General features: G+C 39.1%; 1 protein-coding gene across 12 annotated transcripts in view; it reads left to right on the top strand.

Annotated features, from left to right (window-relative positions):
• The window catches only part of ank2b (ankyrin 2b, neuronal), a 153,922-nt gene that overhangs the window by 102,399 nt on the left and 31,494 nt on the right, over positions 1-20,029 (top strand). For 6 of the 12 annotated variants that reach the window (XM_073859548.1, XM_073859546.1, XM_073859550.1 and 3 more), the window contains 14 exons: positions 2,595-2,682; positions 2,776-2,858; positions 3,249-3,284; positions 4,095-4,319; positions 7,118-7,216; positions 9,056-9,210; positions 9,385-9,596; positions 10,013-10,217; positions 13,831-13,927; positions 14,199-14,427; positions 14,498-14,623; positions 14,723-14,845; positions 15,279-15,311; positions 18,176-18,197. In XM_073859548.1, the coding sequence (XP_073715649.1) occupies positions 2,595-2,682; positions 2,776-2,858; positions 3,249-3,284; positions 4,095-4,319; positions 7,118-7,216; positions 9,056-9,210; positions 9,385-9,596; positions 10,013-10,217; positions 13,831-13,927; positions 14,199-14,427; positions 14,498-14,623; positions 14,723-14,845; positions 15,279-15,311; positions 18,176-18,197 (1,733 nt within the window). The remainder of the gene's footprint in view (positions 1-2,594; positions 2,683-2,775; positions 2,859-3,248; positions 3,285-4,094; positions 4,320-7,117; positions 7,217-9,055; positions 9,211-9,384; positions 9,597-10,012; positions 10,218-13,830; positions 13,928-14,198; positions 14,428-14,497; positions 14,624-14,722; positions 14,846-15,278; positions 15,312-18,175; positions 18,198-20,029) is intronic. The other 6 variants (XM_073859557.1, XM_073859555.1, XM_073859554.1 and 3 more) reach the window with 5 other exon arrangements.

The following is a 20,029-nucleotide window of genomic DNA, read 5'->3' as shown; positions in this document are numbered from 1 at the left end:
GGGAAGCTGAAGCCAAGCCCCCAGAGACCGTACGAGAGGAATTAACGGCACTACCGGTGTACCCGCGGTGGGGCAGCGAAGCGAGACAGGTGAGACTGCCGGTGCGTCTGCCGTGACAGCATAAGCATCTACAGTATGTGTGTGTGTGACACTGACCTGAGCCCGCTGAGGGAGACGGTCGTCCGGCCTCCTCAGCGGAGGACGCAGACTCCGAAGGGGGTGCTGGTGGTCCGGTCTCCGCAGTGGAGAACTCGAACTCCTCAGAACACCCGCTGGCGATAGAGGAGAGGGAGGAAGAGCATCTGACTGCCCGCTCACATCTCTCTCGATCCTCTGAAGACCTGGAGAAGGAATAGGAATGCACTCTTTTTGTGGTTTTGTGGGTGCCGGCTGAGAAGCCGGCGGAACAGAAACAAAACGAAACCAAAGATTCTCCACCCGGCCCTCTACCGGTGGAAGGAGCGGGGCTGTCACCGTCTCCCGCTGAGTGATCCCATCCAAATCCAGGTCGCCCGTCTCAGGGCCGCTTCGATTTCCGTTTGACACGGGAAGCGGGTGGGGCGGGCGGGTCGGGCTGCCGACGGCTGTTCCCCCTCCGTGGCCTGGAAGATGTCCTAGCGGGGGGGGCGGAGGCAGCTGCCGGAGGGCGCCCTCGGCGAGGAGCAGACGGGGCAGCCGGCGCTGGAGGGCGAGATGCAGGTCGCTTGCGCCGGGGCATGATCTGAGCGATCGCCTCCGTCTGCTTCTGGGCGGCGGAGAACTGCTGGGCGAAAGACTCCACCGACTCGCCGAAAAGACCAGCCTGGGACACGGGAGCGTCTAAGAACTTGTTCTTCTCCGCGTCCGACATGTCCGCCAGACATAGCCATAGGTGGCGTTCTTGGACCACCATCGTGGACATGGCACGACCAATCGCCTGCGCTGTAACCTTGGTAGCGCGGAGAGCCAGATCCGTAGCGGCCCGGAGCTCCGAAAGGACAGGCGAGTCGTGTCCTACCTCGTGCAGATCCCTCAAGGCCTTAGCTTGATGAACCTGCAGCAACGCCATTGCGTGCAGGGCTGAAGCCGCCTCTCCGCATGCCTGGTGGGCAGCCCCCGTTAAACCGGAAGACTGTCTGCAAGCACGGGAGGGGAGGGTTGGGCGGTCCTTCCAGGAGGGAGCGGTGGCCGGACACAATTGCATCGCGACCGCACGCTCCACGGGGGGGATCCCCGTATAACCCTTAGCGGCTCCATCGGTGAGGGAGGTGAGGGGGGAGGGCTGAAACGGCCGTAATCGTGTAGAAAACGGCGACTTCCAGGGTTTAGTCAGCTCCTCGTGCACCTCGGGGAAGAATGGTACCGGCGGAGAGGGCTGTGAAACCCTGGCAGCTCCAAAGAACCAATCATCCAGGCGGGACGTTTCGGGCTGAGGGGGGTGAACCCACTCTAACCCTACGGTCTCCGCCGCTCGAGCGAGCACGGCCACCATCTCTGGATCGAACTCCGGCATCACGACCCGACCGGAGGGAGGAAGGACGTCGGGGTCTTCAGAGGGAGGGGGCCCACCCTCGGATGCTGCGGTTTCCGTGGATCCAGAGGGAGGCACGACAGATCCTACAGACATCGCAGAACACGACGCTGAAGTCTCCATCGGCACATCAACCGGCTGTGGATGAGGAGGCTGAGAGCCGGAGGACGAATCCCCCGACCGGCTCAGCACAGTGATGCGGAGATCATCCTTCGAGAGCCTCACGGCCGCTCCGTGGCGGCGTTCGGAACTCGTTGGACGCGGGTTGCGTTTTTCCCGAAGGAAAGACAACCGTCTCCGCAAATCCACAAGGGACATGTTCTCGCAGTGAGAACACTTACCCCCAGCAAACGCCGCCTCCGCATGCTCGATGCCCAAGCATGAAAGACAGCGCTCGTGACCGTCCTTCGGACCCATATACTTTCCGCACCCAAGATCGCACGGACGAAAAGCCATCCTGAAAAGGACGCTGATCTCCGGATATACGAGAGAGTGGCTGCCTTTAACAAGGCACAAAGCTCTCCGTATCACTCTTTTAGGGAAATTCACTCAGATGCTCAGTTGATGATGCGCACAGGGAAGGCAACGCACACACTAAACTCAAAACAAACAAACAAGATGCAGAGCCTGTGGAATACTGCGAAGCGTCCGCTGTGGTACTGCCAGTCCAACCAACTTCCGCAATCGATCCCAACAGAGTAAAGTAGCTTCTCAGTAGCAGATACTGCCGGCTTTCGAAGCGATAAAAAGCTGATTTCCCTATTTGCACGTGCGCCTTATATACGCACCTGGCGGGGCGGCGCCAGCATTATGCAAATATCTCAATGCCAAGTTCATTGGCGTTTTAGTAGTATTCGAAGCAGATTGGTCTCTCTAAGCGAGTTCCCAATTCGTCGGTCACGACGTGACGTCGTAGTGACCGACTGAAAGGGAAATAGTAATATAACGTTGCACTGTTTCTTCTTTCTGTTAACACATCATGTAGCCGCTTGCAAAGGTACTGCCGTCTCTATGTGTGTGTCAATGTGTTTAAATCTTTATAATATTTCAGTATTCTGTATTTACTGTAAATATTTTCCATCAGTTTGGACAGATCTTACACATCCACTCAGCAAGGCTACTACCCTGCAAAGCATTATGGGATGTTTGAGGATATGATTTACGGTAACCAGGTAAATTTAAGAGGTTTTATCAGTATTTTCTGTCAAAATATCGTGACCTACATGTTTAATATTTTTACATGTTTCTTTATTGTGTCTCTTCAGATGTCTGCTAGAGAGAATGAGAAAGACTGGGAAACAGAAATCCTGGACAACATCGCTCTGTCCTCAAGCCCGGCTCATTCAGGGTACACGACGTTTATTTATACACTTAAATACATTTGATAGTTATTGTTTTCACTATAGACTAACCCTGTCTCTAAAAAAAGAAATGCCTTTTTTAATTAAAGTATAAAAACTATCTGTCTACGAATAACTCATTTTTCCAGTTGAAGGTCTCCAGAGTTTGTAAACGGGATGTTTTCACACTTCATTTTTAATAACTTTATTTTTTTAATGACTGTACAGAAACCAAATGGACAATGGTCAACGCTTACTATCTAGATGTTACTAGTTAGATTAGGTTACTAGTTGCTTCTTTATTTTTCAAACGTCTTTCTCTCGCCCTCTTGTTTTTCTGTCTCTCTATCTCTGTCTCTCCTTTTTTCTGATGGATTTTTGGTATTTTTGATCTTCAGTCATTCTTCTCCATGTCGTGACCATGACAACAGCAGGTGATTGGCTGGAGTTTGTCATTTGACCTGTGACCTCATCATCTTTCAGTGTGAACACACACATGAGAAACAATGTGTTTGTCATCCTCCTGCAATGTTTCTGTCAATAATATAGATCTCGATAGATAAATTTTAATCTCTGGTCAGTTTTGTCTTATTTGTAAAGATGTAAGGCAAATATAACTGATCAAGTATATTTAATCCAAAGCTTGATATCTGTCCAGAATGTATGGCCTAACATTTGCAATAAATTCACTTGATTTATTCACCATAAATTGGATGGTGTGGACATCGTTTGTCCTCCAACAGATTTCATTGAGCATTGCAGGTTGGAAGTCATCTGAATGTTATTATTTTATAAACACATCTCCGAGACTAACACGTTTGTTTCACATTTGTTTTCATCTGTGTGTGTGTGTAAATCCTCATGAATTGTGTATCCAGTAGCTTCATACAGTATCATGTGATGTCATCATACAGTGAAAACACTGTGTGTTATCTAATAGAAACTCCTGTAATAGGTTTTCACATATATTAGCTAGAAACTATAGAAAATAATGCTGCCCTAGTTATTTACTAATGATAATGTGATTTAGTTTATTTGACATTAAAATATATAAACATGGACCCTTGTCATTATGCATGTCATTATACCATCCAAACAATGTGTGCGTGTGTTGTGTGTTTGCATGCAATCTTTACATTGAGGATTGTTTGCATTATTTAAAGTTTCATGTTGAATTTAATGTTGATGATGTACAGTATGTGTTTCCTCAGTGTAAATGTGCCTTATTTTGTGTCTCTATACAGTTTTCTGGTAAGTTTTATGGTGGACGCTCGTGGAGGAGCCATGCGAGGGTGCCGTCACAACGGTCTGCGGCTCCTCATCCCCCCGAGGAAATGCAGCGCCCCCACCCGCGTTACCTGTAGGCTGGTGAAGAGACACCGGTTGGCCAGTATGCCACCTATGATGGAGGGAGATGGTCTGGCGAGCAGGGTGATAGAGGTTGGACCTTCTGGAGCTCAGTTCCTTGGGTAAGCTGTTGATTTGAGTTTATATGACAGAATCTAAAGCCGTGTACTGTAAATAATCATAAGTTTAACTTACAACATGTTTTTTTTTCATTCTTAATATGGAGTTTATGAATTATCAGTGGTAGTTTTTGCTTCTATACACAGTTTAAAACTAATGTAAATGTCTTATGCTCTTCGGTTTCAGCATTTAACACAGCTGCTTGGCTTTATAGCTTTAAATGTTATGTGGCGTACTTACCAAATGTGAATTCAATGATTTGCACAAGTAGTTTACATAAAAAGTCAATGCAAACATGCGAATAGACGCAAACTTGTACAGGGCGATGCAAATTATGCGAATTGTACACTCACTGCGAATATGCACTAAAAAATTAACTCAAGGGAAAAATTCATCTGACCAAACATTAAATCCAGTAATAGGAAGGAACGCCCAAGGAATACGAATACATCTCTTGTATGTACACACCAAATGCAAATTCAACGATTTGCACTAATAGATTACATATAAAGTCAATGCAAAGACGCAAATAGAGGCAAACTTGTGCAGGGGGGTTCTGGTTGTGAATGACGAAAATTGGGCAGCCTGATTGAAAACTAACACTTGAAAATATTAAACTTCATATTCAACGTTTTGCGCGAGCAGATTACATACAAAGTCAATGCAAAAACACAAACTTGCGCGGGGCGCTGCGAAGAACACTAATTGGGTCACGCTATTCGTCTCAAACACATCTTTGCGCTAGTTGACTCAAGCGAAAAATTAGCATGACATGAAGCATGACACACGTGAGTAATCTAAAGCAAGGAACGCAATGCTTCGTGTTTGGTGTGTATGCAGCATTATAGCTTTAAATGTAATGGAGTGTACGTACCAAAATGCGAATTAAATGATTTGCGAGAGTAGATTACATAAAAAAAAACTAGGAATGCACGATATATCGGGCCGACATATCGTTATCGGCCGATAACTGCTTATTTTTAATATTATCGGTCTGATAGCAAAATTAGGCCAATAAATGAAAGCCGATAAATTATGGATTATTTTGGTTTGTTGAACCACTTCACTTGCTCATTGCTGGCCATGTGGAGTTTTGATTGGTGCTTTCTGTGACATAGCACGAAGATGACACGTGTTGCGGGCTTAAGAAGAGTATGCTAGCCTAGCGCAAAGACAAGATGTCCGCGGTCTCGGAGTTTTTCATTGTGAAATTAATATGAATATTTATCGGCCTAACTCTTTATATTTGGGGGCCGATAATATATATCGGTTATCGGCCCCCAAATATAAAGAGTTATCGGTTATCGGTATCGGCCAAAATTTCCATATCGGTGCATCCCTATAAAAAACAATGCAAAGAAACGAATAGGTGTGAATTTGCACATGGTGATGTAAGTGATGCGAATTGGGCGTCTCAAAGATGCATTTAAGACGAATAGCGTGTGTTTGCAGTGCCTAATTAAAAATAAAAAAATTCTAGTCACGCTAAAAATTAGCCTGACCCAATGTTAAATCCAGCAAGTAATATTGAGCGAGGAACGCGATGCGAATACGCACCATAATCATTTTAAACCCTACAGATAAAGCTCCATGATTAATTTAATGAATGATTTCCCCACATTGACAGTAGATGGATTTATGGTGTTTACATTCATTAAGGATTAGGTGCTATGAGGCGTTTCTTACAATTCATTCACAATTTATACTATAGATTAGAATGATGAAGTTAAAACCCACTTTCATAAGATGTTTTAACTTTGCAATGTGCTCGCTGTACGGATTTTATACAGAGGGCCACCGCAAATCTGGTCAAGTTAGAGACTTTGAGAAAACATAATTGGGCTATTTTGTTATGATCTAAGAGTAGCAAGAGATTGAGCATTATGAAGCAACTTTACTGAATGCTAAAAAAATTTGTTCTTACTCATTATTAGGACTGGCCAATATACCCTTTTGGATGACATTCAATATACACCAATGAGCCATTACATTATGACCACCTGCCTGATATCCTTTAGGGCCTCCTTTAGCCTACAAAACAGCTAATCGATGATTTGTGAGTCCTGTTGGACTGATTTTTATCATCATAAATTACAGTGCAAAATTACAAATTGTGCCTCTCATAATGTGAAAAACAGTAAAAATCTTGCTAAAAATAAATCATCATAATTATATTTTAGAAATGTGACAATATACATATACATTTTTATTAAAACATTTTAAAGCATAACACAAAGCGTAAATGCATAACAGATACATTGTCCTGAGAAAACTCATTTCTACATTACAAGCAGATTGAATCAATATGATCCTCTCAATGTCAAGTTTTTTTGTTGAAAAAATGTTGAATATAAAATAAATATTTAATATTTCACATCTACACCTGATGCACCCCACTGTTGTTTTTCTTAAAGTCCGTGTAAAGTCAAATATTAAATGTGCTCTGAGTTTATCACACCACAAAAACATTTGTTATTAACAGCCCAGACAAATTTGAATGATGTAAAAAGCGGCAAGTAAATAAAATAAGTTATCAAAATCTTAAAAATAGGAAGCATTCTCTGCTCTCAAGCGGTGGGGGCGTGTCCGCTGTTGGCGCTGAAACCACGCCCACTTGTTTAAAAGGAAGAATAGATGGATCTCAATTGGGTTAGGGGCATGTTTCAGCAATACATTTCTAATGTGTTTAGAAACAATTTCAAGATTGACTTTACAGGGACTTTTAAGAAGAAATCTATAAATAAAACCCAACTATATATCACCTGTGCTTTCTTTTCTCACTGCTGCTATTGGATGACAGTAAGCTCCACCTCCCTCATGCCCCGCCCCCTCTGAACGAGGGCGAGAGTTTGGTTAGCCGCATTTTGCAGCTGGGGCCGCCAGGGACAAAATTCCTGGGGTAGGAGTGACACATATGAAACAATCAGTGGATGCCAGTCCCACACCCCATGTTCACCTGTTCTCCTCTTTTGTGTTGTATCGGTTGTGTTGATTGTGAAGTGTTTGTGTGCTAGTGATTTGTACAATAGATGCACACCAGTGTCCCTTTCATTTCTCATTTTACCCTCGATTACCCATGATTGAGTGTGTTTACATGCACACACGTCTTACGCTGATTATGCTTAATAAACTGATTATGTGTGGGGCCATGTAAACACGTAAAACCGTTTTCTTTTATCGGGGAAAGCCTTTAAACGGCTTAAGCAAAAACCGATCGGCACAGGTAGTTTTTTGCTCATTACCCCGATTACGCGTTGCATGTAAATACCTTTGATAAACATGAACAAGATAAAAATCACACGTGGAAAAAGCACAAAGTAACGCATAAAATTATGCGCTCGACTTTGCGCAGTTGTCAGAGAAACTAAAATAAAAGCTCATATTAAATTTACAGGTTCTGCAGACATGAGAAGAGATACAACAATATAGCTTAAGACAGATTTCGCGTTGGCTCTTTGAACAATTATATGAAGAGTTTGGTTCCAAAACGCAATAAATCCATTTTGACTAATTTGGGTTAAAAAAAAATTTCTATACCAAGAAAAGATAATAACCACTATTTTCTGTTACAAATGTTTACATAGCATCTTAAGGTTATAATAACATTAAAAATGTAAATACATTATTTGATTTTCAAAGATTTATTTATTATTAGATTTATTTATTATACATTTTTTCCGCAAAATGCAGTAAATCAATGACAAGTTTTTTTTTCAAATACTATATGTGCTATAAATGCTATAAATCTATTGAGTCAATAAATGTGCATTTATCTTTGCTATGTTATAATCATTTTGTTGACTAGTGGTATACACTGATTTAAAAAAAACATCCAATGCGTAGAATGGTGCGCTGTGATTGGTTGAGCGGATTTATTGCATTTTGCAGAGGAGGAGGACTGGCGTTTGTCACCTTTTGGTAAAAAAAGGGAGAAAAGATGACATAATATAATAATTTTGCGTAAATTAAGAATGTACTTTTTAATACTGACCAGATACAATCCTGATTTTGGCTGTAACTTTTTTTTTTAAATGCCCTTATCGCATTTTGGAACCAAACTCTTCATATGTACTAAAGGTGGTGACGTCACTGCCTGCGTAAAACCTGACAAATCTCCAAATCCCACGTAAACGCAGTTTTCCGCATAACCGGTTTATTGGTGTGCATGTAATTGCATGAATACAGGTGTCTATAATAAGCAGATTTTTGATAGTTTATTCTGTGCATGTAAACGCACTCTTTGTTTCTAAACTTGTTGAAATTGATCAACAAATGATTTGCGACAGATTTTCACAGGTTTGGGAAATCATGACTAAAGAAACATGCTTTAGTCATAGTGTGATCTGTCACAAGAGTGATATTTCTTTTACATAATGTAGCTCTTTTATTTGTATCTCTTTTTTCTTTTTAATTTGTAATTGATTATGCATTTAGATTTTTGTGGTTATGTGCATTTATGATGTATGAATATCAGTTTTGTCTGTGCTATTTTTTAAAGTTTTTATTTATTGATGTCTTGAAATATGCTGAATATTTTTTTATCAAAAGAATCTGGATTTCTTTAGTATCTAGAGGTTAGTCCTATTAAAAAAATCCAGTTTTCTTTTGAGTAACTTTCCTGTAAAAGGAATAAAAGGATTGTAATGCACATAAATATCCATCACATGTTTAAAAGCAGATATCAGGACATCTGTACTGTATGTACTGTGAATAACACAAACTCTCTGCTGGATAATAGGCCCGTGATCGTAGAGATTCCTCATTTTGCGGCTCTCAGAGGAAAAGAGCGAGAGTTGGTCATCCTGCGCAGTGAGACGGGTGAGAGCTGGAAAGAGCATCACTGCGAATATACTGAAGAAGAACTCAACCAGATCCTCAATGGGACGGATGAGGGTGAGCCATTAAATAACTTGTATCTGAAATCATTTCCAGCATTATGAATTCCTTGTTTTTTTTCCTCGCTCCCGACCACTTGTCATATAAAAACACTTTTCATTTAAAGTAATATTTTTGTATATCGTAGTCTTCTCCTGATTGGCTGCCTTGTGTGTCCATCATTAATTTCAGGACTGGACCCGCCCGAGGAGCTGGAGAGGAAGCGCATCTGTCGCATCATCACTCGAGATTTCCCACAGTACTTTGCCGTGGTGTCACGTGTGAAACAGGACAGTAATCTCATCGGTCCGGAAGGTGGAATTCTAAGCAGTACGGTTGTCCCGCAGGTCCAGGCTGTGTTCCCAGAGGGAGCGCTCACCAAACGCATTCGTGTTGGCCTCCAGGTAAACAATAAAATTGGGTAATCAGGGCTCCAGACTGCCACCAAATGGTGGCATTTTGCCAGCAAAATTTAAGAGTGTGCCACTGAATTTCACATCCAGTCACACATGTGCGACCAGTAAATTTGACCTTTTTTGCTGAATTTGAAACAGCACATTGTACTTTCTGCATCTATCATGAAAGTATTTATTAGTAATCCAGTGGAAATTAGTAGAAATGTGAATATTTGGTTAGCATGTTGATTTAGGTTGTGTGCCCCTAAATTTTCTGGTTGCGCCCCTAAAATTTTCAGTTGGGGGCCACTGTGCTCCTAGTGAAAAAAGTTAGTCTGGAGCCCTGGTAAAAAATAATTTTTGTTGAATCATTGATGAAGATTTTACTCTATCATATCTTATGATATCACATGCTCTTCATCCAGACTCAACCAATGATGGTGGACATAGTGAGAAAGAATCTGGGTAATAAAGCCACGTTCAGCCCAATAGTAACTCTGGAGCCCCGGAGGAGAAAGTTTCATAAACCCATTACCATGACGATTCCCGTTCCCAAGAGCTCTGCTGATCCCAACCCCAGCGGCTTTGGGGGAGATACACCTACATTACGTTTACTATGCAGCATCACAGGTGAGATCGTACAGGATGAATGATGCTACTTTTCTTTCTTTTATCAAAACTGTAATTAAAGCAACACTATGTAGTTTCCATATAAAAATGACTTACAGCTCCCCCATGTGGTTGAAAAGCGCAACAGTGCCTGGTATCAGACACTCTTCTGCAGGCAGGGGGAGGGGCGGGGCTGTGTTTCCTACCCTCCACCGACACTTTCAAAATGTGCTTGTAGCAGCTAGGAGGCTGCTCAGGTTGCAGCAACAGTACAATTTGTCCAGTTAAAAGTTGTTCTATCACTGAAATAATTTTAGAGACATTATTTAAAGGTAAAAAAACTACATAGTGTTGCTTTAAATGAGCTGTTTGTAGGTTTTTGACTGTACTAAATGAAAACAATACTATATTATATTTGAAGATATTAGTAAACATGCTAAGTTCTCTGAAAAACAATGCTGAAGCCAGATATTTTCTTTTTGAAATGCCCCTTACGATCCAGAATGTCTGTTTTTGTTTTGGTCTGTGTGATCCTGCCCACTGTTAATTTACCCAATAGTGTATTTCGTCAGCTCGGTTGCCAGCAGGGGCAGATTGGCCATCTGGAGCACCGGGACATTTCCCGGTTTCCTGGTGGTCGTTCTGGCCTGCCTGCTGTGTCTCAGTCAGCTCAGCTTGACATGTGATTGGCTGATAAATGAATAACGGATCTCTTAAAATCTACCAATCATGCAATGGTTGGGCGGGAATGCCACATGTCCTAACATCAGCCACGCTCTGCCTCTTTGGCTATATCTGACAATTGTGCAAAAAAAGGAAGCACAAGCACAAGTAGAAAGCGGATAAAAAAGCCTATCGCTTTTAAAAACTCTTTTAACACCAATGAGGTCCCGAACTTTATCTCTCTTAACTCTTTCAACGCCATTGACGAGTTAACTCATTAAGTATGAGAATGCTTCCCTGCCAATAACGAGTATTTCTGGCTTTCCGCGATACCGCCATTATCCACAGAGTGACGCTCTTCCACAACTTGTGTAACCCGGAAATAACACCTCACGTGAAAGAGTAAGAACTTAGTGTATGTTTTGAGGATCACTCTGAATCTGATATCTAACAAAAGTCCTTTAAAATATGTAATTATTTTGTTTTTGAAGAAACCTACCCATATTTGAGAGGTAATTACAATAGAACTAATGAAGGTAGGATGACATTTTTTTTTTAAGCAGAGGGTCTGTTCTTTTTTTATATATATTTATATATTTAAAAAAGAAAATTTTCTGGAAGTCATTAAACTTGTGTGAAATGCTGCCGCTGGCTGTGCCAACTTTTTTAAAAACGCTGGTGGGGAGCAAGTCCTGCACTTTATTTTTCTTGCATGTTTTAAAACCAAAATGTCAGACGCGCATGTGGATACACGCATCTTTGTATTAGACTAAGCATTAAGGGCGGTACACCTTTTAAAAAACAAACAGATAAAGATCATGTTAGATGTTAAAGGGATAGTTCACTTTAAAATGAAAATTCTGTCATCATTTACTGATCCTCATGTTGTTCTAAACCTGTATGATTTTTTTTCTGATGAACACAAAAAAAGATAATTTGAGAAATGATGGTAAACACACAGCAGTAAATGACCATTGACATCCATAGTAGGAAAAAAATATTTTGATAAATGATGGTAAGCACACAGTTGATGGTACCCATTAAATTCCATCATATTTTTTATTCCTACTATGGAAGTCAATGGTCACTTACAGCTGTGTGTTTACCATCATTTCTCAAAATATCTTCTTTTGTGTTCATCAGCAAAAAGAAATTCATACAGGTTTATAACAACATGAGGATGAGTAAATGATGAGAGAATTTTCATTTTAAAGTGAACTATCCCTTTAAATGACTATTTAGAGCCCTGTGATCGCTAGAAGAGGGCCTAATGTACTTAATTTTATGAAAACCTCAATTTCGACCAAAATCCATCACGGGTCACATTTGTTGTGTCTGCATAAATTTCCTCCCAGATGAACATAGTGGTTGTCTGCCTGTTATATCAACTAATAATATTAGCCTGCATTAGCAAATGCAGTGCATTACATAAACAGGGTGGCGGTGGCGGTAGGTGTACTGGGATGGATCAAATTCCCATCCTAAATTATTGTCTTAGTCTGCCAGTGGTTCCCAGTTATCACAGTTGCTTAAATAAGACAGCAATGGCTCACAAATGCGACCTCCGGTGGACGCAACTTCCGAATGTAGCTGTAGATTAAGTTCTAAAAAATCCACACGAGCCGGTTTGTAATTTGCAGACCACAAAAAAGCATTGCAAACGTAAAAATTAGCAGATAAACATATGCTTTTCTTCGTTAGTTGGGAAAAAAACGTCTCCATTATTTTACATTTAGACTGCGGTACCAAGTTCAGCCGCTAAAAGTCAATGTCACACACAGCGTCTTTAAAGCCATTTATAAATGAATTTTCCACCAAAGTCAGTTTTTTGCAAATTTTGCATTTTTGCATGTCTGACATAGAAACATTGGATGAGTCAGTGCTGTGAGTTTAGGGTGAGCTGATCTGTCTGACTAATCTCAGATATGAACTGTTTAAAATAAATTGTACATTACATTGCATTGTGCGTTTGGGTGATTCTCACAAAAACTTGGTTTTAAAAATGTGAAGCATGAAAATGTAAAAATTGCTTAAATTTACTTTTTTTCCCACCAGACATTGAAAAACAAAGTCTGGAGTAAATGGGAACATTAATTTAAAAACTTTTACTTATCATTTAACACTTTTTGTAACATAATTTAAAAAATTAGTCCTAAAAAATCTCATTACCGCAACAGTCAGAAAACATCAACACTGACATATTTTCAAAATGACATGACAAACCTGAAAGAACATAATTTGGAGATTCTGAACATGCATTTAAAATCAAAGTATTATGCTTCTATTAATTAAATTAAAATTTAATAAGCATCTGTTGCGGTCATGATAATCAAAATGTCGTGTAAGCATTCTGACAAGACAATATTTCAAATTAACTGTAAAAAAATGATCTTACCTGGTAGCCATCTTGAAGTAACTGGTCCATGTGCTTGGTCACTCAAAATCAAACTTTATTAAAATTCTGTATGTGTGCTTAAACTGTTCTCAAAAAGTGTTGCGGAGGATGAGAACATCAGGCATGGACACATAATTTTCCTAATTTTTCTTCATTATTATTATACATGAATCGTCAGTAAATATATTTTCTTTCATCTAAAGTAGTCTAGCAAAACATCCATTTATTTTTTTTCTTAATATTTTTGTGTTAATTTGATTAAATTACAACATAACGCATGTTCAAACACAGCCAGACACATTGCGGTAATGAGAATTTCAACAGAAAATGAGATAAAATTTACAATGATAAATTCTTATGTTGAAATCACACATTGTGCAAGGTAGAACACAGTATTGTGTTAATTCTGATGCTTTTTAATGTTACTATATTACACATTTTAAAGCTAAAATCATTAGTGCCGTGGTGTTTCAATGGTTTCGTGAGAATCACCCGTTTTATGTCTGGTGAAGGGAATGTCATGTTGATTTGATTTCTGGTACTACATTTTTGTATTTTTTCTTTTTACACGTAAAGGTGGGACCACTCCTGCTCAGTGGGAAGATATTACTGGGACAACGCCATTAACATTTACCAATGACTGCGTGTCTTTCACCACAAATGTATCTGCCAGGTACGTTCTCTTCTATAAAAATAATTAAATTAGAAAAATAAATGAACCAAAAGAAAGAAGCATTTCTGATTAAATGTTAAGTATGAAAGCTACGTAGCCTATATTAATTTAATATATAGGATTTTCAAAGAAGACCAGACTATATTGTAGTGTGCCTTAAAACAACCTTAGCTCTACTACACTTCTTGACTTTATTTTGTTGTTTTCATTGTCAGCTATTATATTATAAATTTTGTATTGAGCACCATTGTCCTCTGTCTTTATCCATCAGATTCTGGCTGATCGACTGCAGGCAGGTGCAGGAGTCGGTTAACTTCGCGACTCTAGTGTATCGTGAAATCATCTGTGTACCATACATGGCCAAATTTGTCATCTTTGCCAAAACGCACGACCCCATCGAAGCACGACTGCGCTGTTTCTGTATGACCGACGATAAAATGGACAAAACATTGGAGCAGCAGGAGAACTTCACAGAAGTGGCGCGTAGCCGTGATGTGGAGGTAGGTAAACGCTTCATTTTGACCTGATGTTATATGCTTCCTAGATGTTTTAATGGAAAATGTGTTTTAGGTACTGGAGGGAAAGCCGATCTTTGCAGATTGTTTTGGAAATCTTGTCCCCTTGACCAAAAGCGGTCAGCATCACGTCTTCAGCTTCTATGCCTTCAAAGAAAACCGATTGGCTCTTTTCATCAAGGTAAGTCGGCATGACCTGTTGACCGCTACTGTAATCTTAAAAAAATCTCATCATGATAATGCATCTTCATGTACTTACTTGTTGATGAATTACTTGTAGATTCGAGACAACACTCAAGAACCCTGCGGACGCTTGTCCTTCACGAAGGAGCCGAGATCTTACAGGACCTTATCTCATAGTGCCATATGCAATCTGAACATCACACTACCTGCTTACTCAAAGGTATGATCATGACACATATTAATACAATGCATTGAATGTAATTTATTTTGCATATTTATTTGTTTGCTATCAGCTCGTATGGCAAGTCTGCATGGATTATGTTCATTATGTTGCAATTTTATTATTGTTGCTTAGAAGATTACATATAATATGAGTAATTTTGTTTGACATAAAAGTGTCGCAAAATTGAATTTGTCTCATTTCCGTGGTTATTTTGAACGCCTCATCATTCAAGCAATATTTTGTTATCAATTTTTAAGAGATGCCTTTTGTGTCGTCTGTTTGCGCGTTAACCCTTCTCATGCCAGGCCTCATCGGCTGGCCTCATTGATGCTCTGTTGCTATGGTAACTGCTTTGCTTGCTCTTTATCTCCTGTCTGTCTGTCTATCTTCTTCGCTGTCTTCTTCTGTTGCTGCTTCTTGCTCCTCAAAGGAATCAGATTCAGAACAAGAACCTGATGAGGAGGTAACTGCGTTTTGCTTAACACAAAGTCTTTTGCTGCTACTCATATTTTCAGTTCAAGTCCCTCTCCAGCGCTACTAGTTCATCTTTTGACTGATCTTTGGTACATAACTCATCCTGCACAGATTAAAGTTAAACATTAGTTTTGTATTGAGTAGAATTATGAGTTTTCTAAGTGATCCCATCTTTTCCCAGCGGAAGATAAAATTGGGGAAAATCCTAAAGACTTTTAAATGGGGGCATTAAACAAAACCAGGTATTAGAAAAGAGACTTGACAAAAGAAAAAATTAAAAATAGGGATGAACTCACTTGATTTATATATGTTTATGTAAGTTTATATAGAGAAATGTCTATACAGGTAAATATGTATTATGCAAGTAAGTACACTGTAAAACATTCCTTGTTGCACTTAAATTAATTAAGTTGAATTTACAATTCTTTAAAGGAATAGTCCAAGAAAAATCCAGATAATTTTCTCACCACTATGTCATCCAGGGTGTTGGTGTCTTTCTTTGTTCGGTCGAGAGGAAGTTGTGTTTTTTGAGGAAAACATTCCAAGATTTGTCTCATTTTATTGGACTTTTAATGGACTCCAACACTTATTAGTTTTAACTAGAGCTGGGCATACAGTAGATTAATCTAGATTAATCTCATACAAAATAAAAGTCATTTTTTGCATAATATAACACAGTCTCACCCCATGTCGTCAATATTTGACGACACTTGACCATTCGTCAATATGTGACGCGGAGGGTATACCTTTCGCGTCATTTTTTGACGAACTGGGGACTTCAATACTATTACGTCCGTTGCATTCTCTTCTCCTATTTTCTTACCATTTTCGCGTCGGTTTAGGGTTAGATTACGCAAAATTAAACAGTGTACGCGAAATTAAACAGTGTACGCGAAATTAAACAGTTGTCACCTGGCGTTGGGGTTAGAAACAGTTGTCACCTGGCGTTGGGGTTAGAGTTAGGTTTGGGTAGGGATGTCATTATGTAAATCTAACCCGAAACCGACGCGAAAATGGTAAGAAAATAGGAGAAGAGAATGCAACGGACGTAATAGTATTGAAGTCCCCAGTTCGTCAAAAAATGACGCGAAAGGTATACCCTCCGCGTCACATATTGACGAATGGTCAAGTGTCGTCAAATATTGACGACATGGGGTGAGACTGGGTTGCATAATATATGATTTTTTGATGTGTGTTAATATTATGTATATTTTAACACACACACACACACACACAGTTTAATGCAGTTTAAAATCGCAGTTTCAAAGGACTCTAAACGATCCCAAACAAGGCACAAGGGTCCCATCCAGCGAAACGACTGCCACCCCTGACAAGAAAAACAAAAAACATGCACCTTCAAACCAAAACTTCTCGTCTATTTCCGGTCATGTGACGCGCCAGCGCGACCTCACGTGGTTGTGTCGTCACGTCAAGAGGTCATGGATGACGTATGCGAAACTCCGCCCCAGTGTTTACAAGTGTGGAGAAAGAGGACCATTCCTACTTTGTTGTATGTCTAATAATATTAATTTAATGTCTTTGTGTCAGTTTATTGTTTAAAATGGTCCGCAAATGTCCGTTTCATATATGTAACGCGTGACCTTTCGACGTCATTGCGCAATTACGTGAGGTCGCGCTGGCGCTTCACGGACCGGAGATAGACGAGAAGTTGTGGTTTAAAAGTGCATATTTTTTATTTGTCTTGACAAAAGTGACAATCGTTCCTCTAAATAAGACCCTTATGTCTCGTTTGAGATCATTTAGAGTCATTTGAAACTGCAATTTTAAACTGCATTAAAACTGTTAAGTATTGGGGTCCATTAAAGTCCATTAAAATGAGAAAAATCCTGGAATGTTTTCCTCAAAAAACATAATTTCTTCTCGACTGAACAAAGAAAGACATAAACTTTTTGAATGACATTATGGTAAGTAAATTATCCGGATTTTTTTAAGAAAATAGACTAATCCTTTAAAACTTTCTTGACTAAACTGTAAAAAGTGAAAAGTTGGATCAACTTAAAAAATTACTTTAGTTGGTAACACCTTTTTTTTTTTTTTACTTTTATTCAACTTTTCACTTTTTACAGTGTAGTGAGGAGTTGCTATAAATGATAAAAATAAAGTTGAATTAGCTTAAGTTATTTTAACTTTATTTTTTAAAATTTATAGAAAAATCCTTACTAGTAAAGAAAGCTTAAATTAATTGTAATTTCAAGTTGATTAAACTTAAAAATTTAAATGCAACAATATGTAACCAGAGATTGGCTTGACGAAGTCCAAATTACATTTGCAGGACTGTAATCTGACTCAGCAGTGTTGAGCAACTCTCTCTGCTTGCCTATATGAATTATAAAAACCAGGAAGTTATATTGCCAGGGAGTGGCTAGGCGGCTGTCAATCATCAACAAAAGATCCGCTTGCCAGAATGAATTATATAATTATATACAATTTACCATAGTAGGATAAACACATTGTTTCATGGGCATTTCTTTCACTCTGTAGTATTTCTCTATAGTATCTCAAGTTACACCTCATTTCAAGGGATGTTCTTACAGAGCTGTACAGCCTCTACAAATATAGTAACCCACATGTAAATCCACAGACCCAGCAAAGTCCGTGGGAATTTTAGCACTTTGATCATCATTTTACGAATTCCGTAAATCCAATCCCGATATAGCATACATCTCTCTGAAGACTTGTGGAAACTTTGGTGGATGTAGCTTGAAAGCTATACCAGGATTTACAGTCAACAGGCTTCGTCAAGCCAACATAAATAGTGTTTTTTAATGCATAAATGAATATTGATTCATAAAAAGCACAGAATAAAATGTTGTCACCTGTTTTTCTTTACAGACAAGCCGAACTCTTGAGAAATGTAAGAAATCTAGTTCAATGAATTAAAACGTGTCTGAATCTACTAACTAGTCATCACTGTCACATGACTCACATACTGTAGCATGATGTTAACATTCTGTAAAGTCATTATAATGTGTGACGTTGTCTGAGTAAGTCATCTAGTTTATATTATTAATTACAATTAAATTATATACTAATTGGTAATTGTATAAAATTGGTGCCTTTTACTTTTAATTTTTCTTACAATTAAAAAAGTTATATAGTTGCTCTAATGTAATTTTTCTTACAGAAAAGGCAATTTTACAGTTTAGTTAGACATTAATAGCATTGTATGACCCTAAGGCAGTGCTTCTCAAATAGTGGGGCGGGACCCCCAGGGGGGGCTCGAAGCGACACCAGAGGGGGCGCGCGAGCCCCCGGGGAAAATACTTTTTCAGAAAGTGATTTTTTTTGCACCGTCACTTAAAGATATTACACCCCAATCACGCTGATAAGCCGCTTGATTTTTTTATTATTATTTATTGATTATATTTCATTTAATTTTTCAGTATCAAATGGTCAAAAAATATTATACTTTATATAAGGATTGTTTTTTTTATTTCAGGAAAATTGATGCATTTTAAGTCTTTACTTTTACAGACTAAAAAACAACGTTAATAAAGTTATTGTAAGTTGATCGATATTTCTTTTTTGTTTTCTTTCTGTGTTTTCTTAATGTTAATAAGGATACAATGTTTTGCAGATGTGTCATTTTATAGACAAATTATACTATTTACAGTCGCGGTGGAGAGTTGGGGGGGGGCGCGAAATGTTTACTTCTTAGGGGGGGCGTGACAGAAAATAATTGAGAAGCACTGCCCTAAGGAGACATTGCAGATCGATTATCATAATTTACATCTATATTAATGAAAAAAACGTAAGGCACCAGTTTTATGGAATGACCCTCATATACCCACCACCGACCTTTCACACCTAAACTATACAAATATAATTGTTTGTACACAAGTAATTTTCGGTCATAGTGTGGTGATATTTGTTTGTTATACTAGATCATCATTTCCTTCATTAAAAGCTATAACAATCTGCAAAGCAAATGATGTTTCCCATCCAGACCAGTAGTTTCTCCTCCTTGTTTTAAGTGATTCTGCCGGTGCCTTTTACTTTATGAATGTCTTCTGCATCGTCACTTTTATGTTAATCATTCAGTTTTTTAATGCACATTATGTATAATCATTTGCATACATACTAAATAGGTTGCTTTATCAATATTTAAATCACCACAATATGTAATGAGACCTATTAAAAAGTAAACAATTTACACTGGTACTGTGAACTGGTTTCGCTATTCCAGTAATTCCAATGTAAACAAATCTTAATGGTACAGTAGACAATGACATTTTGGGGGGGCCCTTATGTGTTTTAAAATGACACTAGTGTACCAAGTCTGGTGTGAAAGAACTTTAGTGTCTTATAAAAATCTCAGATCTGAACCTCTGCTGATCGCACATCTTAGAGCTAAATGGGTATCCATCACGGCCTGACATCTGTGATGTTCTTGTGTCTTGTGAGGGCTTTTCACTTGATGTTAGAATAGAAATGCAGGGATTTAAATGTGGGAGATGTCAGGCATTGACGTTGCATTTTATGAAATTTATCCCAAAGGAGGCTTTCAGGTCTGGGATTTATGCAGCCCAGTTAAGTTCTTCCACACTAGACTGAGTAAACTCTTTTTAAATGTGCATGAGGTTTTATCATGTTTGAATAGAAATGTGCACTTCCCAAACTGTTGCGACCAAGCTGAAAGTACACCAATCTCTAGGATGTGATTTTACTGCATATTATAGCATTAAA

The sequence above is a fragment of the Misgurnus anguillicaudatus genome, chromosome 21 (genome assembly GCF_027580225.2).
Source record: "Misgurnus anguillicaudatus chromosome 21, ASM2758022v2, whole genome shotgun sequence".
Taxonomy (NCBI): Eukaryota; Metazoa; Chordata; class Actinopteri; order Cypriniformes; family Cobitidae; genus Misgurnus; species Misgurnus anguillicaudatus.
Note: the sequence above shows the minus strand (reverse complement) of the source record. Positions and strands in the feature narration are given on the sequence as shown.